Source organism: Phallusia mammillata, chromosome 4, assembly GCF_965637545.1.
Source record: "Phallusia mammillata chromosome 4, kaPhaMamm4.hap1.1, whole genome shotgun sequence".
Taxonomy (NCBI): Eukaryota; Metazoa; Chordata; class Ascidiacea; order Phlebobranchia; family Ascidiidae; genus Phallusia; species Phallusia mammillata.
Window position 1 is genome coordinate 9,022,961 of NC_137255.1, and position 22,867 is coordinate 9,045,827.

At 36.0% G+C, this 22,867-nt stretch overlaps 2 protein-coding genes across 2 annotated transcripts; one reads left to right on the forward strand and one right to left on the reverse strand.

Moving 5' to 3' along the window:
* Positions 1-2,350: 2,350 nt before the first annotated feature.
* LOC145222523 (transitional endoplasmic reticulum ATPase-like) lies at positions 2,351-13,981 on the reverse strand. The gene is made up of 17 exons (XM_080088661.1): positions 13,830-13,981; positions 13,653-13,770; positions 13,143-13,315; positions 12,665-12,802; positions 11,701-11,836; positions 11,207-11,323; positions 10,944-11,061; positions 10,681-10,814; positions 10,081-10,329; positions 8,968-9,132; positions 8,171-8,293; positions 6,727-6,939; positions 5,523-5,676; positions 4,869-5,023; positions 4,254-4,415; positions 3,432-3,592; positions 2,351-2,870 (listed from the first exon to the last, which is right to left on the reverse strand). The coding sequence occupies exons 1-17, from the start codon at positions 13,841-13,843 to the stop codon at positions 2,756-2,758; spliced, it is 2,445 nt and encodes an 814-aa protein (XP_079944787.1). The 5' UTR covers positions 13,844-13,981; the 3' UTR covers positions 2,351-2,755.
* Positions 13,982-15,741: 1,760 nt separating this feature from the next.
* LOC145223419 (pancreatic lipase-related protein 2-like) lies at positions 15,742-22,282 on the forward strand. Its single transcript, XM_080089846.1, has 9 exons — positions 15,742-15,800; positions 16,235-16,357; positions 16,762-16,764; positions 16,920-17,052; positions 17,497-17,652; positions 18,076-18,184; positions 18,900-19,109; positions 19,992-20,157; positions 22,186-22,282. Exons 1-9 carry the CDS (start codon positions 15,742-15,744, stop codon positions 22,280-22,282), a joined length of 1,056 nt encoding a protein of 351 aa, XP_079945972.1.
* Positions 22,283-22,867: the final 585 nt, after the last annotated feature.

Genomic DNA, 22,867 nt, shown 5'->3' on the forward strand with positions numbered 1-22,867 from the left:
ATTTTTTACACTTCAGTCACATAAACCGATCCATAATAGTATTTGCCAAGCCCTCCAAGGTAAGCTATGGTTCAGAAAACTTTTTTCAAAGCGGCCTTGATAACTTTCGGAAAGGCAGTGGAATTGTTTACAAACTGTGACTCAGTAACTCAAACTAAACTCTGACTGTCATTAAAATTTAAAACTAGTGTCTGCGAAGCGATTTGACTTGATCCGGCAAAAGCTTTCTACGGTCTTTCAAGTCAATATTGTGCGATGATTTAATTAATATTCACCAAGCAAGGGTTCTTTGTTCTATCACAAAACAAAAGAAGGCAATTGTGCGCTTACAGTAAAATTCTTCTCAAAGAACTGGAAACAGTAGTAGACAACACCTTTACAAGATATCGCAATTGATAGCTCTCCACTAGCCTAACTGTCCCCTGTTAGACGGTTAACCCTTTAACTGCGGCGAGCCAATAAATTGGCTCGAAGACATGGTCATGTGTAAATCGCGATAGAAATCAAACCGGTACGAATTTTTTTCCCAACTGAGGTGCGTTTGAAAGCTTATGTACAATGGCTTCTATTTACGTCAAAAAATTGATAGGTTTGTATTTAAAAAAAATTAGTTACACCAAGGACAAAATGAAAAAAACAAAAAAAGTGATATTTTTGAATTTTGTTTTCTAACTTCATTTTTTTGTTTTTTTACGCTTGGGTGGTTACCATACAGTTACTTACTATTGAGTATGACTTTGTTTCAATATACCTGTGCAAAGAGTAAATTAACGTTTAGTGCTAATACAATCTTATGCTTTACTGACATACATTCGGCTTAATCCAATGAGCTTCTGTTGGACCGCGATTCAAGTCAATATAATGCGATGATTTAATTAATATTCACCAAGCAAGGGTTCTTTGTTCTATCACAAAACAAAAGAACGCAATTGTGCGCTTACAGTTGTAACACCCTTCTCAAAGAACTGAGAAACAGTATTAGACAATAACTTAATAACTTCAAGACATCGCAATTGATAGCTCTCCACTAGCTTAACTGTCTCCTGTTAGAGGGTTAAACGTTTGTTCCACTGCCCACACGTATCACTGGACAAAACTTTACCGTCGGGCCGGATAAAATTACATCACTGCCCGTAGTTTGGTAACTGGTATACTTTGCCCAATACAGAAATCGCCTTTCACGTCTATTTGAAACGTTGTATGCTAGGAGTGCGCCTTTTGTAAAAAACTATTGCCCTTTTAAGGCCAATTATAATGAGGCTGTTTGAAGGCAATGCGTTTTACTCATTCCGATTTAGCTACGTTAAATTTTCGATCTGATTTTGCCAAATTGGAATGACACGTAGTTTTACAACCAGGGCCCAATAATATACCACATTAAACTTAGGTCCGTTGAGTTATTATTTAAAAATAACATACAGCAAACACTTTCTACTTCAATAAAGACCAGTCTATAAAATAAAACCCGGCCTAAAATATCCAACGGCACAAAAATATACATTGTCCTTTATACCGTGTTTTCTCATGTGAATCGAGGATGTATATTATAACGCTTTTACCCCTGTGTAAAACTAGTATTTTGTGGCTTTCTTAAATGGCAAGTGATTTCAAATAGCAAATTGGGTCATTTTATTTGAATAGGGTGTCTGGGCTAACAATACTGTTTTTTGTAACACCAATAGACCAGGGGTAACCAAAGTTTTTTCACAACGGGTCGGATAATTATGATAATCATACGCCATAGGCACAAGGCTTGCAAGCCAGGACACATTTCCCGAACTGAAACTCGCGAGTTTTGACGGGACGGTCAAGGAGTTATAGTCTTTACACAATCTTATGTTTATTTAATTTTCGATAGTGCCGTTATTAAATTGTAAAATTATGAAGAATGTAGAAGTGTCTCATCTACCAACTAATGCTCTTGTATTCTATTACAAGTAACAAATTAGGGGTGTTCGCGCACAATTACTCTTCTTTGCTCTTGTCTGTGACGGAACTAACAGCTTTTGTATCATACTTACGTTGTAATCGCGCCAGACTATTTAAATTTATAAAAAACTAGAATGAATTCTGCAGGCTTGCGCAACCTTTAACGTATTACGTTACAAAATGTTCCATACGCTTTGTTTAACCAAAAATGCCTTCGCGGGCCAGATAAAGCGACGCTTTTGCCGTCTACTGGTTTTACTGCTATATGTTTGAAAAAAGGCAAACAGTGATCGTCAGTTTAAGTTCAGCTGATTAAGGTTTTGATCCATTACTGAAACTGTTGTTTTTATAGTGTTTTAGGGCATTTGTGTCGCTATGTTTCTCCAAGCGAAATTAACTGAACTCAACAGCTTTGACAAACTTTTCGAAACACAACAATGTATTCTCGTTCCGGCAACATTAAACACAGCAGACAATTTGAATGCACATTTTTTTCGTATGTTAGACGATTGAAGGTGGACAACACTAATCTGAACTTGTTTTGCAGCTTTAAGGGAACTTTTTTGAGACACAAAATAACAGTGTTGATAAATGAATCAATTTTACCAAAGCAGCGCCAAATTAACGAGCAGCCAACCAACATAGCTAGCATTTTTTTCGATTTTGGTCGTTTTCGCAGAAACGGGAACGAAAATCTGAGACGTGAAATCGGAATAGTCTAGGTTATCTACATCAAGAAATTATACAAAGCAAAAAATACCACAGGGGGGCATTGTACAAACATTAGAGGGCAGAATAGCCATGGGTTTGATCAAGAATGAGCAGCTCAACTGTAAAGATCATCCTCTTCTTCTTCATAGAGATCACCACCACCTCCGGTTGTTCCGGATCCTCCGGTAGCTCCGGTTCCGCCACCAGTGTTAGCTCCGGATCTTCCGAAACTGTAAAGGTAGAATTCAACATGTTTAAAAGTCAAGATCCTCAAATTTTAAGTAGTAGACGCAGTTAAATGATTTTACAGAGCAATTGGTAACAGATAATGCCAATATCGAAACATAAATTAGCTTGAACTTATCGATTAAGTGGTGATAGTTTGAAAGATGACTAAAAATCGAAAACATTTTCCTAGTATCGAAATGAATATTCCATCATATACAAATACATTTATAAATATTCAAATGATTTCGTTACTAGGAAAATATTTATTATTTAGTTACATATATGGTGATCGTCGATGACCATTCTGTCTGTTAAAGCATCAGATACTGTTCAGTTCAAACACTCTTAGTTTGGTTTAAAAGATTAGTAAGAAGCCCTAACCTCAGCAAAAAATACATCCATAAATACCTAACCACACATTCCACTTAAAAAAACAGGACTTTGTATTATTACCCCAAATTGCATTGATCTTTTACCTCTAAAAATCATGGTTTTACAAACTTTTTGAAACGTACGATTTGGGCAGCGACATATTTTAATAAGATTAATAACACAATAGATACCTGAAGTTTCCAAAGCCTCTTGCTTGTTGCAGAGTTTGAGCAAACATTTCGTATTTCCTGATGTCTTTGTCAGTGACAGATCTTCGAGCAAATCTCATCGCTTCCTCGAAGTGATCCCGTCGAATTTCCGGAACAAGATCATCCTCGTCTTCATCCATGTCCTGAAAAACATTTCAACTTTTTTATCTCATTCCTGAAATCTTTTAATCTCCCTTTTTACTAGTCTTATTTGCCGCTATGTTGAGTATTACATTGGAGAATTGCATAAGGATTGCAAAAAAATGTGATGTGTTTTTTACAAATTTATATGCTGTCTGTTTCTTTCTGTTAAACATTTTACTTTTCATTTCTGTAATGATTGTTTGAAAGAGTGTGGGCTATCGAATTCCATGCTAGAAAATACTTAAATGTAGGATTGTCAAGTGTGAAAAAATGATAAATTATTTTTGAATAATATTAAAAAGCCTCACAGGGTAAAATGTCATAGGGTTACCCTAAACAAAGATAAAAGCTTTTTTCCCGAATTCCCACATTTCATTCTACTAATTTTAAGTTTGAATCTTTAGGTCAAATGACCTAATGTTTTTTTGCGAACTTAAATCAAATTTGAAGTTTTTATTATAGTTCAATTACAAAACAGTATTGGCAAACATAGCCAATGCACCTAGCTTAAACTAGAAACAAATCAATTAGGATTTATCCAAAAACTATTCCGACACATTCACGTCTGTCCTATATCTTAATAATCGCACGCCTTATGCTGGTACAACCAATATAGATTTACAATGTTTTTTCAATAAAGCGCAGCAAATTTAAACTTACCATAGCGTTGTTTGCACCAGTTCTCGCCCTTTCGCGTTCCCTCTGGATGTCCTTCTCAATATTTTCTCTGATAGCGAGCTTACAGGCTCTCTGACAGATCTCAGTCAAATCTGCGCCACTGAAGCCTTTTGTTACCTTCGCCATCAAGGTTAGATCGACATCCTGTGAATAAAACATTGATAAAATATAATTTCTAAACTTTTAAACTGTAGCGGGTGTTCGTATGGCAAGGCAGAAGCATCAAAATCGAGTATGTGGTGGGATTCGAACCCATGACAAGAGCTCACCGGGGCTGGCACCAATTTTGCTAAACTGGTTTGGTGTATGTCCAATTATATACAATTCTTAATGCCAAACATTACACAAGTCACCAGAATGTACGAGGATTACTAGATACAAATGTCGGAAACTGGCAACTATAATTAATAACTTGCTTATTAACAGGATTTGCCCTATTGTGGTTTGTTATCTAACTAAAACTGCACAAGTACGGTAATTTTAAAATATGGGTTTTAAACAAATTTTTGACTTTATCGGTCTTTAAAACATTAACTTTTTGTGGTTAGGTAAAAACTGTGACCTGGATTTAGTTAAGTATAACACTGTGGTACTTACTTGAGCGACAGGCGATTTGCGCAGGTTAGCTTTAAGAATACTGATTCTAGACTTGTCGTCTGGCAACGGGATGTAAATGAGCTGGTCCAATCTTCCTGGACGCAGGATGGCAGAGTCGATGATGTCAGGACGATTTGTTGCACCAATAATAAACACTGCACATTAAAAATATGGTTGTTAATTTCAAACAATGAAAATGCATTAGTGAACATGTTTGCCAGTAGAGCTCTATAAAACTTAGTTAAGCTTTGAACGTGTTTTACCTGAATGTCCATGTTTAAAGATATTTGTGATTTAGAAAAACGGAACAACGGAAATAAAAGCAGCTTGATCACTGACAGAAGTGCCAGAATTTGGTTTAAATTTAATAAACTTAAACCTAGACCAACCCTAATATCCCTAACCGTCAGTATTTTTTACACAAATTGCATTTTACATTTTTGCGAATGCTATTGGCGCCACCTTTCGGAATTTCGTAAACGGATTTTTTTGTAATGTTAGTTCCGGTGTTGGTAGATTTTCCTTTTGGGTAAACCTCCGTCAAACAGAAGCAGAAGGCAATCAAAAACAAAAGCTATGCTTGTTTCGTGTCACTTTACATGGTTACAATAAAAAACACTGCCATTGCATATGCTAATACATTTTATTCTGTACCGTTTTTCTTGTTACTCATTCCATCCATTTCGGTCAGAATTTGGTTGATGACGCGATCACCGGCACCACCGCCGTCACCAACGTTACCACCACGTGATTTTGCAATGGAATCCAATTCGTCGAAAAACAAAACACAAGGAGCAGCTTGTCGAGCCTGAACAAAAATAGTTTTAGGTATAAAGAAACCAAAGGACAGTGATATGTCGTTTAAAACAAAAAAAAAAAACGATGTGTCTTTTTATGATAAATAAATTTTTGCACTTGGGAATTTCACAAACACAGTAATATAACTGTACTTAAAATCAGTGCTTTTCAACCGGGTGTATTGTACACCCCAGAGTGTACCACTTTAAATGGGTGTACTGGGGTGTACCGGATACAAAATACAATATACCGAAGACCAGGTATCACAACAGGCAGGTTTCAGTTTTAGAACAGGCTGACTGGAGTGTGCAATTCATGACACAACATGCATCCTAAGTGTAGGTTGATTTTAAGTTACAAACTCTATTTGTGACGTCATAATTTAATATTTCACTTGTTAATCGTTGTTAATGGTAGTTGTTTTTGAAGTAGAAAGTGAATTATAGATTATGGCTTGTTGATATTGTGCTCATCATTATTTCAGTTAGGACCACAGATTCAGTGAGTTACAGAGTTGAATAAATTTTTACTGGGTTGTACAAATTTTGAGTAAACGTAAAAGGGTGTACAGTTAAAAGGTTGACAAGCACTGCTTTAAAGGGATTGTCTGATAACTAAGAGAAAGTTGACAATAAAATAAAGCGGCTTGAGGGCTAGAAATAGGTTAAGGATACAAGTACTGTTTAGGCAATTTTTAAAAAAGTCCGGGAAAATAGTCGAGGAAAGTCGAAAAACTTAAAACAAAATCATTTTGTGTAATCTTATATTATGTATTTGATGTTCAGTGGTGGGTACGAAACTGGTAAATCTACACGTGACGTCACAAGTTGTCTGGCGGACAATGCATAGTACTTGCTTAAAAAGTTTTGTCAAGTTGGAATGTTTAGTCGAAATACTGACCAAAAGTGGCAAAGTAACTTTCATGAAACCTAAATATTTCAACACCTTCAATGTTTTACAGATAAAAATGCATACCCATGGGTCCATGAGTTCAAATTTTAGAAAAATACTTGGGTTGCAAACTTTCACAGTTGAAAAACTCGCCTTTGCCTTATCTTACCTTGTCAAAGACTTCACGAACATTGGCTTCAGATTCACCAAACCACATAGTGAGCATTTCAGGGCCCTTAATTGAAATGAAGTTGGCTTGGCATTCATTGGCGATGGCTTTGGCTAGAAGGGTTTTACCACAACCTGGAGGTCCATAAAACAGCACACCACGAGATGGGGTCATGCCAAATTTCAAAAACTTTTCTGGATGCTCAACTGGATACTGTAATAGTAAAATGTTGGGGTTGCTAAGACGATCCATTTAGCAAAAAAGATAGACATTTTAAAGTTTTCTAACACTTTTTTGAAAATAAAATCATATGCATGTCTTGTTGTTAACTGTGGAAAGGAAACAAAAAAGTATGTTTAAAACTAGAAGGGTGGCTTAGCACATATTGCCATTGCACATACACTATGACCTATTTCTTAACATATATTTATTTTCTAAGGTATTTTCTTGTTTACAAAAAGGACCCATTTTGGGGGGCTAGTGGGGTAAATGTTGGGGCGACAGGGTTAAACATAACAAACAACAACCATAAATAGCACACTCTATAAGCTGTCCAAATTTCATCAAATTCAGAAAATGTTTTAAAAATTCACCCTTTTTAGGGGGCTAGAGGGGTAAATATTGCGGTTACAGGGTTAAACACAACAATTGACACCTATAAATGACAAATTCTGCGAGCTTTTCAAATTTCACTAAATTCCGACACCGTTTAAAAAAACTCACCCATTTTAGGGGGTCGGTGGGGTTTAACACCCAAAAGTATAAAATATGAAACCACAATGACTCAATTAACAGTCATGTAAAAATTTTATCCAAATCCAACAATGTTTAAAATTCTGACCACTAGAAGTGTTATCAGCAACATTTCTCAACGCTTCTGACGTCATAAGGCTGTTAATACCCCTCTGACTGGCATGTGCAAAAACGTCCATCAAGTAATGCACAAACACAAGTACCATATGTACTGGTGCCTTTGTTATACTATTACACTACAGAAATCTTTCATTTGTGGTGCGAAGCAACATACAAAAACGTTTTACACTTTGGGGTCTAGCGGGGTAAATACTGGGGTTATCAAGTCAAACGAAACACATCTACACGACCATATCTACCATCTGTTAAAGTTTCATCCAAATCCATTAAAGATTTAATGCCAAAAGTGCATGTACAAACTTCGGGAGAAAAAAGAAAAAAAAAAACAGAATAAAAACTAAGTGAAATCAAGATGCGTCCTTCAGGGAAGGAGACCAATAATTATTATATTAACTGCGGTCTGTATTTCTCAGACTGTTTGTTATTTTTGAAAAAATGAAATATTTTGGAATGTACAAAAAAACAGTTTTACATTATACAAGCAATCACTTATACATGGTGTGACACAATACTGAAACTTATGTATATTTGGAAGACCTGTGCACCACTAATATACACATATAAATCTCACCTGTACAAGCTCCTGGAGTTCAGTTTTAACATTTTCAAGACCACCAATGTCGTTCCATGTGACAGTGGGAACTTCCACCACAGTTTCACGCAGAGCTGATGGGTTGCTCTGAGCCATTGCAAACTGAAAACAAAAATACATGTTAGAATTTGACAAAAACAAAACACTCAAAAAAGCATTAAATATGTTCCCTAAAGCAGTGGTTTTTTGAAATTATTTTATCCCATGACCCATTTTACCAATCAAATTTAACTTGTGACCCCCTTTCAAAAATTTCCACATTCATTTAATAATCTCTAGAATAAAAACTCTTACTTTTGGAAAAGATAAAGAGTATGTTAAGTTTTGTTACTTTAAAGGTTTTCAAGCTGTTATGGCTGATAAAGGTTTATCAAAAGGCCTTGCAATCCGTAGAAAAAAGGCAAACATGCCCTCATGAGGGATGTGACACACGGTTCGAAAACCACTGTACTAAAGTAAATGTTATAGTGTTTTGAGGTTAAAAACTGTCTGTAATAAGTACAAAGTTACACAGCAAAAAATACCACAGTGAGGCTATTGTTTGACATGTCAAATGAAACACATGTTGTAACTGGGTATAGAAGAAAATTATCCTAATATACCTGCATACTTGAAAAAGTCACAAGAAAAAAAAATTGAACCTAATTTTACCTTAACCCTTGCAAAACTTACATTATCATTTCAAATGTTTACTATAAATGCCTATGTTGCATTTAAAATTTTGATTTTTAAGAAAATTTTAGATCAGAATTTTTTTAGATCAAAAGCTCTCTTACTCTGAAGTCTTCCATTGTGACAGCAAGGTTATCCATCACCTCTGCATCAATTGTCTCCTCTTCCATGTCAATCAAATCCATTTTACCTCTAATTTGTTGAAGAGCTGCTTCTGAACACAAAGCAGCTAAATCAGCTCCCACATGACCATGAGATTCAGCAGCAATCTGCAATAAATTACAATAATAAAAAACCTATATTTTATCAATTTGGTTAGTTGTTTCTAGTGATGGGACAAGTACTCGGTATCAATGGTATCGAACGATTTCAGTGGTATTGATACTCGTACTTGGTATCGAAAAGGTTTGTCTCAGTTTTCACTCACTATAAAACCTGGTACCGTCCCATCACTAGTTGTTTCATTTAAGAAGCAAATAATGCAGTTTAAATGTTTTAGATGGACTAACCAGTTTTAGGTTATCAGTTTTAACAATTGTTCTAACTTTCGTTCATTAAAATACTATGGACAGGGTTGCAGAGTAGGAAGATATACATTCTGACTCATACTCCCAGTAGCTTATTTATGTACACAGTAAAATACCCATTCCAGCTCATAGGATTTTAATAGACTTAGAAATTTAGTAACTATAGAATCCAACTCAAGACTTTCAAGGTTGTCTGTTCAGTTAATGTGTGAAAAAATCGCAATAGTGCTATGTTTTCAAGTCCCATGTTTTGCTGTTATACCTTGAAAAAATCAAAATAACTTTTCAAAGCTCTCATGTTTTTTGCTGTTATGCTGTTATACCTGTTATACCAGAAATATACCTTTAGACCAGGGGTTGGCAACCTTTTAGGTGACACATGCCAGTTTACTTGTTATTTCCATGTGTTAATGACCTCGCATGCCCACATTTTTCTAAATAATAGTGGTTTGTGCCAGCAGATATCAATAATAAAGAGAAAGCAGAGTGTTTTGTGCATGTAAGGCTAGATTTAAGACAGTAAAAACTAAAAACAAACAAGAGTAACAGGTAAAATTGTTAGTTCAATATAAACACGCAAATCAGTTGGTATGTCATGAAAAACTATCTTGTGTGCCGACCTTGACACGCATGTCAGTGGTTGTCGACCCCTGCTTTAGACTCTAAAACCCCATCTACCACAATTCATACCTGTTCCAAATCAACATCATCAGCTAGTTTCATGTTCTTTGTATGGATTCGAAGAATTTCCAGTCTTCCAGTAGCATCAGGAATGCCAATGTCAACTTCTCTATCAAAACGACCAAAACGTCGAAGAGCAGCATCAATTGAATTTGGTCTGTTGGTAGCTGCCATAACCACCACATGATGGCGTTGTTTCAATCCGTCCATAAGTGTCAGAAGTTGAGAAACAATTCGACGTTCTACTTCTCCATGTGTCTAGTAAGATTAAGGAGATATATATAGTTGGAGTCTTACAACTTTATGCTAGCTGATTTTAAGTTAGTATTTGCTTCTTTATCACCAATTACTGAGAAGCTTGACTCAGTGACTAGTGACAGTAACATGCTTACTATTAGAGGGACAGATCCTGTAAAAACATTTACCTTTATACAGGGGCATAATCATTTTTCTGTTTAATTTTGAAGTGAAAAAAAAACCTAAAGTTGGTTTAACTACAAAATTTATATTCTAAAAAAACACTTCGCAGAAAAATACCGCACTAAAATGGTTACACAATTTAAAATCAAAAGTAAAAGCCTGTTGAGAAACCAAAAACTATCATTGTACCTTGTCTCGCTTTGGAGCAATGGCATCAAGCTCGTCAATAAAGATAATTGATGGAGCATTCTTTTCAGCCTCTTCAAATGCTCTTCGAAGGTTAGACTCAGACTCTCCAGCAAGTTTGCTCATAATTTCAGGACCTAAGATTGAAAAACCATAAAATAATCACACTTTCACACTTTAAATCACACCAAGATGGTGAAGCAAAAGTACATAATATGATTTTGATAAAATTGATGCCAAGAAAATGCAAAAAAAACGTGACAAACCATTGATGAGGAAGAAAAAGGCTCCTGTTTCATTTGCAACTGCTCTTGCAATAAGAGTTTTTCCAGTTCCCGGTGGGCCGTACAACAGAATACCACGAGGAGGTTTAATACCAATTGCCTGCAAAAAGTCACCAATGTTTTTCAACCAAACTACAAACTATTCCTTTAAATATGCCTAATAAGGTACACCTGATAATGTATATATTTAATTATGTTATGACATTGGCTAGATGGGTATACTATGCTTTAAGTATTTACTTTACCTTGAACAAAGCTGGATGACGAAGTGGTAATTCAACCATTTCCTTGATTTGGGCCAGTTGCTTCCGGACCCCACCAATATCATCATACCCAACTTCATTCAGTGATTCCTCTTCATCCTAAAATCATTGGAGCAATTTATTGACACATATTAACACTTATGTATGATATTTTTCTGTATCAGGACAAACCAAAGCTATTAGTTACTGCGTTCCTTTGGTACAATGTATGAAGAATTTTACCAAATCATATGCATAACTATTTAGGTAAGAATAAATGGCTTTGTCATGCATGTTATAAAAGAGAAAGTTATTTTAAACTAAGTGTTGGCCCAATAGGTCTGTGTCAAATCTTTATGCATAATTAATATATATATATATAAATACATAACTTTGGTTTCACAGTAACAAAAACGACGGCCAGGTGGGGGGCTGCAGCTTTAAACTGACTGCTCAGCATTATCCAATTATTATGCTTAAAGGAAATAAATTCTAACCTCTCTTTTAATTGGTTCTCCTTCACAGTGAATGACAGTTTCAGGTGACACCACACAGTATGGAGATGGGTCCGTTTCCACAACTTTGAATTCAACAGCACGCATTCCTCCCCGAACAAGAAAAACATCACCTTTGCTGAAAATTAGAAGACCCAAGATTAACTGAGATGTATATACAGTACACTATGAAAAGTTTTTTGTCAGTATTATAGAAAAGCAATATTATTGAAACTGATTTTCAAAATGAAATTTCAGATTTTTAAATCTAGAGTTCATAATGATGCACCAAACCCGCCTATACAGGGTTTGGGATAAAACTAAACCTAAAATCTATGGATTTCTATGGACGCTATTAACTGAAAGTTCTGTTGTTGAAGTGAGTGAACTTAATTATGTCAAACCAAAATCACTTTCACAATGCGGAAGCTTTACCAAACTTGTAATATTTTGCAGACACAGTGGCTTGTATTTTATAGACACAATTGGTTAATTTATGATGTTTCGTTTTGGCCAAAATGATAGTTTAGGCATTAATTCCATGCAATTTTGTTCAGGAACTGAAACAAACAACAGCATATTCGGCAGAAATGTTTCGGACAGCTGAAACTTGGGTGCATCACTATTTAATATTGCTAACAGTTACAGATCTGCAAAGTTATTTTTGTGTATGATAAGCCAAAGTACTTGTTTTTTTGTTTAATTTGCTACATATCAGTTATGTTCTAATTGTTTGGTACGTTCTATTAAAAAAAAAACATTTCAAAAATCAAGTCAAAGTTCGTGTTTAACAAAGTTAAAAACATAGCACTACTGTAGAAAAGAAGAATTATTGCCACTTAAATAACCCTGCTGCCCAAGGTAATTGTCTGACATGCAAGTTAACAGCACATATTTAACCATTCGTGAGGATGAACTAACAAATCAAAGCAGCTTTTAACTACAAAAGTTTTTATTGGAAACATACCATACTGGTCTGTAGGCCTCAAGGAAGTATGGTTTGAGGTACACTTCGAACAAATTACCAGTAATTCCTTCCACAGTATCATCAATTGGCAATACATGAATTTTGACACCATACTTTACATCTGGACAGGCTTGAATACTGAAAAGTAACAATAAATCATAAAAAGTAAAACAAATAGGCAAAGATACTGAAAACTTTGACAAGTCTAATGCAGTGGTTGGATTCAAATTTTTTGTCAACGGGTTCTATCACAAAACTCATATTATTTTTCAGCTGGTTCTGTCATAAAATGTTCATTGACAATAATCACAAATGCTAACCAGTTCGCTGAACTCATAACATTTTATGAGGCGGTTCTATAGAACCAGTGCCAACCGGCTGAATACCACAGTGTCTAATGTCATCCACAGTTTTTTTTTAATGTATATCAGAAATATCTTAATGTATATCATTAATATCTTACAGAGCAAGTTTTTACCTGATGACATCACCAATTCTGACACGAAGATTTTTTCGAACAACTCTGTTGATTCGAATTTTTTCATTTGGCACATCGTCTTCAGAAAGTGCAACACATACTGTTTCTTTGCGCTTTTTGCCTTTCAGCAAAACAGTGTCAGCGCGAAACAGTTGTAGTTCTTCCATTTTTGCCTACAAAAAGAAACAAACATTTAATAATACACCATTTTCAAAGCACCCTTTTAATGTTTGCAGTAAAAAACATTAAGAAAATGAAATAATTTTAAAATCACAATTACATTCTATATATATTCGCTGAATTACTTAGGTAAAAACAGTGATGGGATTTAATTTTTTTGTCAGGTGGTTCGTCCACAGAAGTCATATTTTTAAGCTGGTTCTGTTACAAAAAGTCCATTGACAGTAACAAGTAATGCTAACCGGTTCGCTGATCCTATAAAATTTCATGAGATTGCTAAAACCGGTGCGCACCGGCGTAATCCCAGCACTGGCTAAAAACAATACTTACTGGTGAAAGTACAACAACACTGTTGTCATCTGTGACAGCATCTTCAACAATCAATCGATTTGGTTTAGCTTTCTGCCGTAAGATTGCAGTTGACAAGTCATTGTCTTCAGGTGCCGCTCTGTTTAGTAAAAAAAAAGAATAAAAAAGCGAGAAAATAAATAAATGGCATAAACTTACCCCTTTTTGGACATTTTGCGTCTGTTTAAAGTGAGTCAAAACTATGCTTCAATAACGTTTTAAGTGATAAAACAAACAAAGAACCTCAATTTCACTCCAAATAAACTAACAATAAGTAAATAATTTGAAAATCTACAGAAAAATAGTGTTTAGCCACGCAATCAGACAGAAAGCTTAAGCATGAAACTATTTTTTATGAAAGTACCTATCACTAAGTAGCGCACATTTAACAGCTAAATTCGAAACAAAGGCATGTGTAATACGTAACAAGCGATTTAACAAACACAAAAACAGTGTAACGTAACAAACACACAAACAGAGCAGCTACAATTCAAAACTCATGGCGCATCCGCACTAACAACCGGTATAGTACACGTCCCGAAAAATAGGATCACGATTTTAAAGCTACGCAGTCTTTTGTTTCGTTTCACAACGATAGCGCATGACAGAGCAATTTTGACAGCGGCCATATAGAAGGGGAACCATTTCCATCCGGTGTCTGATATTTGGTGCAATATTTTTCATACTGAAGTGAAATTTTGATTGTAGTCATGTAAATGACAGTAAAAAAACAAAATTACTGTTTGGCATATTAAAAGATTCGCGAGTTGTTTCTACTTCAACAAGCCCGGGAATAAAAGATTTACATGAACAAATGTGCAACTACGGTTTTGCTCTCGGGGACTTTTACGAGACAGCTTATATCTACGGCAAAATAGTCTTGTCTGATTTATAATTTAAATCGAGTGATATGGCGTGAAGTTTCAACAAGCTTGTTATACCACGCCAAAAATTAGCCTATTACCAATCGACTTGTTTGCAGAATACCAAGAATGAAAAAAACGACTCAACTGCTTATGCAGTATGACGTCATCATTTTTTGTCTCTTTGTTTGGTCTTTATCAACACAATAAAGCAAAAGCTAAAAAAATGTTAAAACCGTCTTATTAGTGGATAGTCATTATTGGATGTGTGTAATTGATACAAAAAACCCCACCTAATATTTGTAGACCTGCATTAAATATGAACAAATAAAATCTTTTGTAACAAATTTATTTTTGCTTAGACATATCACATGACATTTTTTCCAGAAACAAATTGTTCTAACCACTCTTTGCTCGTAGAAAACACTTCTTGGGTCGATAGGTTTCTTGTAAGTTAGCAGTCATTTGACTGTTATGTTTTGGTATGGTTACACAACACAGGATGCCAGAGAAAAATGGACAAAAGTTAGTAATTGTTGAAAATAAGACAAAATAAGGACTCAAGGTGAAAGGAAGGGCATTAGAAGTAATGACAATGTTTTTTAAGACACAGCTCGTCAAAATAAGAACAAATTTTAGGAACAAGAACTGTATGGCAACCCTGCCTACATGTTTGCCATTGCCTTGCAAACCGTTGCTACCAGGTATTGAACTACTTGAACTACTGACGCTTTAGGTAGTACAAACACAAAACAGTCTGGAGTCTAACAAGGAAAGATAGGGATTGCATGACCTATGTGAGAATATAAACACATGGTGATGCGTTCGTCGTGGTTTGGCAATGCTAATAAATTAAGCTCAAGTCATCGTTTACAATTTTTTATCAGAACCGTATTATTGACAAACTTTTACCAAAAATTGAACATTTGACGATGTTGTGGTGCGAAATAATGCAATTACTATAAAGTTATAAATGGAAATTACTATAATCACCATGTGTGAGAACAAAAAACTCATAAGTTTATTATTCCAGTCAGCAAGTCTATGAGCCACGACATTGCAAAAATAGCGAAATGTTTGAGAACCTTGGGAACATAGCAGATGCTACCGAGTCTCATATGGGGCTACATAAGACGGATAGCAAATGTGACATTAGTGATACTTTTTCTGACTGTAGGATCTGTGCATATCTACCCTAGAAAAGAATCATGAAGCTGTTGGCTCTTACTTTGTTGGCGGTCGTGCTGGGATCAAGTTCCGCCGGTTTGTAACATAAATGAACTACTCGTGTTTATCTTTTTTGGGACTATATGGCTGCAAAACATAAGTTTAATCGGGCTATATTCATATTAAGCATATTTTTACGGGTTTTCCTTCTGTCCACATGATCTTGTGTTGGCTTGTGCTTTTTGGGGATTTGAGAGAAAGCTAAGAAAAGCACAAACTTAAAAATCAATGACCCCCGCATAACATTTCTGTTACAATTTGTTGCCAAAAATCGATTTCGCTACTGTTTAACAATAGCTGGGGGTACGATTTTCTTTGTTTAACTAAATAATATACTTTCTAGTTTTCTTAGGTTTAACTTGTAATTATAGAACTTGTACACAACACCCGACAGATTAACGTTTTCGAAATGATCCTCATAACAGATCTTTATGAACTGTGTTCCTGTAAAAATACGTGATGGATTGTAAACAGGTTTATTTTTTCAGAGGAAGCCTGTTATCCGCCTTTGGGCTGCTTCACTGACGATCCTCCTTACGTACCGTGGCTTCCATGGTCCCCAGAAAAAATCGGAACAGAATTTTGGCTTTACACCAGGTACATAATTCAAACTATAATTTACTGTAAGTATCTGCAAAACGAGTTTAGACCTATATAGTGGCGCCTGAAAAACCCAAATCTATTTCTCACTTGTTCCACAGATTTAGCTGCACGATCTGACAATCAGTCTTAACTGTTTATGACGTCACAGTCTATATTTTGACAAATATGGTACCTGTTTTCGCATTGTTTGCACACAAAAGTCTGACGCACATGGCCAATATAGGTTGATAATATTTTTTCAAGTACCACAAAATCTGTTTAGAGCAGTTTGAAAATCAAAATATTTAGCAAAAGAGTACCGGAGTAAAGTAAAGAGAGACCGTCACGGCCACCAGTATATAAAAGCTTTTTTTAATAAACATCTTCACGGACGCAAAAACTCCTCTCTGCGGCCGTAGGTTGTGCACCCCTGATTTCAAACTCATGTCCCAGGCACTTTGATGCCCCAATGTAAAAGCGGCTCGTGTGAAACGATCAAGATCCACCAATTCAGATTTATAATGGTGAACAATTGAAAAATAATAATTCATTTTTAATAAAACATATTTTTATTTAGGTCAACCAGGAGTTATGAATACCTTGACTACAGCAACACTAATTCCATAAGCAGTTCAAGTTTTGATAAAAACCATCCTACAAAATTTCTTATACACGGGTTTATTTCAGACGGTGACACTGATTGGGTTCAGGTAAATTCTGGGTAGTTCTAACGCTTAAAACTTCTGTGAGTTTTTCTTTCAATACAACCGTATTGTTGTTCATTACCTCAGCGAAAACCATTGGTACTCATCGCTGCGTTGTAAATATTTAATACAACGAATTTGTTTCGAATTTTCGAGGCTTATTGAAGAAACTCGGGTGTTTAAAACTTTGTAGAACTTTTCTGGCAATTGCATTTTTATGCCGACATGTCGACGCCTATGCAGATCGCCTTCATCAGGGTAAATAACACTTAATGCGCGTAGTAGGCTACAGCATGTGCGTAGCACAAAGGTAAAAAAGAATTAAACTCAAGCACGTCGTAATGCAACGAAAATACTGCGCGATAACGAATGATTGGGCCTCTTGCTCTTGAAGGCGTAAACTTGATACCATGCGTGCAACAACAGCTTGTATATGTTTTTGTATTTTAGAGCTTAAGAGAGACACTGCTGAACGCAGGCGATTTTAATGTTATCGTTGTGCATTGGGAAGAAGGAGCGAACCCTGCACTTATGGATTATGGCCAAGCTGTCGCCAACACCAGAGTAGTTGGTGCTCAGATTGCTCAGATGATCCTGGAATTAAACGTAAGAACCGAATTTTCAAACAATTTTATCCATGATTACGATTGTGCTGTAACTTGAATAAAAGAAGAATTTAAACCGGGATCGCTTTTGGCCAAGAAACGTTGTTTAGTTGCTTGAAAATTTGACCCACAATATATTGACAAATTTTTCCGTATGTTTAAAAATTCACCCCTTTCAAATAGACTAAAAACTTTAAAAATCATTAGTAGCATCATCAGTATCTAAAAACAAACTAAAGAATCGTACAAAAAGTAAACTGTAAAGCACCAACAAAAGTAGAAAAAAAAACAAGTTTGAATTGGACCTATACTTTTTGTTAACGCAGTCAAAAAACCACAGCAACAAAAGTTTTCAAACAGAAAACAGACTTATATACAATTGTATGTTTTTGTTGAACTAATAACTGGTCTAATTTGTAACCAGAGTGTTGCCAAAACAACAAACGCTAACATGCACGTGATCGGTCATAGTCTCGGAGCACATATAGCGGGATATGCAGGAGAGAGGCTTGACGGCATGGGAAGAATAAGCGGTAGGTCATAAGCCTTATTTGTTTAAAACGAAAACACGTACTGGGATCCCTCAAAAGCATTCATGTAGACCAGCGTTTACGACATACTCACTTATAAATCAGACATTTAACTCAAACAACTGATCGATAATAATCAAACTGATGATAATCCCACACTACGAAGCTGGCATGTCCAGCATACAAGGCAGGCAACGGCGATTGTGATTCAACTTGTGGGTTCGAATCCCACCGCAAGCTATACTTTCAGCATACGTCTTGCCTTATCATAATGCTTGGAAGACCGACTAGATTCATTATTACGCCATACTATAAATTGTTTACTAAATTTATTGTTTTTGTATTAAATTAAGTCATCGTCTGGATAATCAGGAACCTAAATATGTTAAATACTGCGCCAGGGGAGTCACCTAATCTGTTAAATTTAAACGTGAATAAAATAAAATGAATTTTCTCCTACTGGACGACAGATCTATGCTAACCGCGTAACGCGTTGGGTCGTTGCTTCTATGATAAAAAGAAACAGACAAACTTTAGGATATTGGATTAACTCCGTTATTTGTTCACCTACAAATTAATACCTTTAAAAAAGTGGACATAACAAGGTTTTACTTAGAAACAATAAAACAAAGCATCATACCAAACTCGTTTGTTTCCAACGGCTCTTTCACTGTGCCTATTTTTAATGTAAAAGTCTCGCAACCAAATTTTGTGTCAGGTCTTGACCCAGCTGGGCCACTTTTCGAAGATACTGACCCTAAAGTCCGCTTGGATCCGACTGATGCCATATTCGTAGATGCTATCCATACGGACGCCGAAACAATTTGGGAGTTGGGCGCTGGCATTGAGATGCCGGTCGGTCACGCTGATTTTTATCCCAATGGCGGAACGAACCAACCCGGTTGCCCTGGACACGACTACGACCCAGGCAAGTAACACTGAACTAAACAACTCAATCTTAAACATAACTGCATGAGAGCTGGTGTATATGGAATACATCATGCAGACGTTTCAACAATCTCTGTTGTCATTATCAGTGCAGGTTGTCAATCGAGCTATAGGACACGGTATGTAAAGCACTTAGAAAAAAAGGTGAGATCGTTGAAACGTCTGCATGATGTATTCTATATACACCAGCTCTTAGGCAGTTACGTTTATGATAAAATTAGTATTCAAGTTCGTGTATAGCGTTCCTAACAACTCTCCTTTTTAAATACCACACAGAAAACTAAAACAGCCATTATCGTTTTCTTGACATTTATAACCGCCAAATATATGTTTCATGATTTTTGCAATGGTTAAGTGAAGAATGCATTAAATATTATTCCGTTTAAGTTGTAACATAGAATCCTACTGTGTGAGCTGGAGAAACATATTAACAAGAGTTTTCTTCTCACACATCATTTAAAATAAAGTAGGCCACTTTGCCAATAAAAGATATTTTACAGTCGGACCTCAAAAATCGGTGTATCAGATAAGATGCAAAAAGTCCCTTGACAGTAACCCATTATGCTAACCGGTTCGCTGATCTCATAAAATTCCATGAGGCGGTTGTACAAAACCAGTGCGAACCGGCTGAATCCCACCACTGATTTCACATTATTAGGTTGTAACATAAAATCTTATTACTTACAGAAACATGTCAATTAGTGTTTTCTGTTTCACACTTTATTTAAAAAAAGGAGGCTATACTTTGCCAAATAAATGTCAAAGCGTTAATCAAGTTGAAGATAGTGGACCCCTATGTTGTATCCATGTCAGACAACGATTCTTAAGCTCTGTAAATGTTTATATTTTGGCGATGTATCAGGTGCATGGTGGAAATTCACGTGTAACCACGGGAGGGCGTGCGAGCTCTATGAAGATTCCATTGTAAACGCAGACTCACCAATGACTGGTCGTCCATGCGACAATTATGATGATTATCAGAATAGTCAATGCACGTCTTGCACCTTGGTTGGCTGTGCAGACTTGGGGTAAGTTAAAAACGAGGCGTTGTAGGCTATTTGTTTTAGAGTTATTTTACGTTTTTTATCTAATAAATGTAGGCTACAAATTTATCTTGTAAAAACAGTGCAGACCCTTTTATTGTCATCTAAGGCAGGGTTTCTCAAACTGTGGGTCGCGACCCCAATTGGGGTCGCGTAATATAATTTTGGGGTCGCGAAACATTATGGGTTATTATGTCAGTCGCAATAAATGGTATACGTGCGTACATTTATTGTTTAAACATCATTCCCGTGTATCCAAACTGCTCTAAACACATTTTGTAGAACTTAAAAAAGTATTACCAGCCTAGTAACCATATGCGCCAGACTTTTTATGCCTATTGTGTGCAAACAATGCGAAAAAGCAGATACCACAAGCGTCACAATAGAGATTATGACGTCATAAAAACTAAGACTGTGTATCAAGTTAGATATTAATTTAGACTTTTTAGGCGCCATTAAATGGTATATATTTAAAATATAAGTATTTCTTTGCACCATACCCATCAAGGGGTCGTGTAGAAATTTCTGTTCTAAAATGGGGTCGCAGAGCAAGAAAGTTTGAGTAGCCCTGATCTAAGGCAGGGATCGGCAACCTTTTTTGCACTGCGGACCGTTTTTGAAAGTGAAATTTTATCGCGGACCGGTCTTCAAAAAACTACAAGTATTCAGCAACAAAAACGCTTAAATTAATTTATCATCTCCGGTATACACGGACAAATTGTTTTAACCCGAAGAATTATACGGCCCGGTAACGAACTCCTCGCGGACCGGCGGTTGCCGACCACTGATCTAAGGGCTAAACCAGTGCTCCGCAACCTTTTTTCACGCACGTCGCACCATACAAGCTTTGAATGTTCGGCGGCACACCCGAACCAAAAATGCGATTTGGAATTTTTCGAAAGATTAAAAAAAGCTTTAAGCCAGGGGTCTTAAACTTTTTGGGGGCCAAAAACATTTTTACGTTAATAAAGGGCCGTACTATTGGAACTTTTTTGTAAAAGTAATATGAATAAAAATATTATGTGATTAAAAATGTTGTGCGTTTATGCCATTTCATGTACATGAAACAGTTGTAATGCAAGAAACAGATATACAGTGTAGTAAACTAAAAAACAAGTGCAATAAACTGCTATGTGTGAAAACAATGGCATACAATGACAAAACAACTGAAAAATATGACGCAACAATTGAAATTGCTGACCTTTAACAGGAGGGACTATTTCTATCATACGATAAAAACGTCGCATTTATTTCTAGCTATTACTAATAAAGAATGATCGTTTCTTAAAATCAGTGGTCTGACGGGTATTCCACCTGAGGTAAACACCTAAAATTTAAAAGTTAGTTCGCGGGCCACACAAAAACCCTCTTTGGGCCTCACCGGCGGCACACCCAGCATCGTCTTGCGGCACACCAGTGTGCCGCGGCACACCGGTTGCGGAGCACTGGGCTAAACAACACTACAGGGCTTTTACTTTGAGTGATCAAAACAATAACGATTATTAACGGCCTTGCAATGTGTTTACTTGTTGTGATTCAGTTCATTAGGGATTGAGGTTAGTGTACAATGGTCTTATTCGTAAACTGACCTTTTTCAATTTGTAGCTATAAAGTTGAACCAAGATCTTGCCTTTTAACTTTAAAAAATGCATATAGAAACCACACTTGGACTACTATTTTAAAGATTATGTGCAGTGGTTGGATTAACCTTTTTTTCAGTTGGTTTGCTGATCTTATAAAACCAGTGGTGGGGTTCAAATTAACATTGGTGGAGTTAAAATTTTATGTCATGCTAAGCGGTTCGCTGATTTCATAAAAAATCGCGAGACAGTTCTATGAATCGGTGCGAACCGGCTAAATCCCACCACTCATTATGTGTAAAAAACAATGTTTTTCTTTTGAATATAGCCTATAGGCTATGTGTGGTTTTTAACCAGCCACTGGCCAATACCTTAAACCAATTCCAAACTTCAATGAACAAAACAGCCTAACATATCATAATGTTGTCAATAGGTATTACTCAGATGAAGGGGGACATAAAGACCGAACAGTCACCTACTACTTGACCACAAACAGCGTTGCTCCATACGCAGATGGCGAGAAGTCCTAGTTCGCCCGGTATTAGCTACAGGCCAAATTCTTTAACAGGTGTATTGAAATGAATGCCTGCTGAAATACAACCTTTGGCCTAGATTCGGTTCTGTTTGCATAAGGCAGATAAAAGCAAAATGCTCTGAACAGGTAGAATAGCTATTTTACCAAGTACATGGTAATTTTTTAGTTGGGTTTTATTTAATATGAATGTTGTTGGAATACATGCTTGATCAGTCCCGGGTGATTTAGCGCTAAGCCGCTAAACTTCGTTAATATAGATAAAGCTGAATTTGTAACTGCAGCAAAAAACAGCTACGTTTGCCACAAGTGATTACGCATTTGAAATACAGTGCCATTCGCATGTATTTAGTAAAGACCAAAATCAGAAAAAAATAAAGGTGCTTCGATTATTGTGCCCGTTAGAACAATTTAAGACCGAAAGAAGCATTTACTAAAGATAGGCCTATATGTATCATATTTTTAAAAATGGCATGGATGCGCAACCTGTATCAGTAATGAACTAAATGGAATTCACATGATTAGAAGACGGACTGCACTTTTAATTAGGTACAAGTTGACTTTACTTTATTACATACCAAGG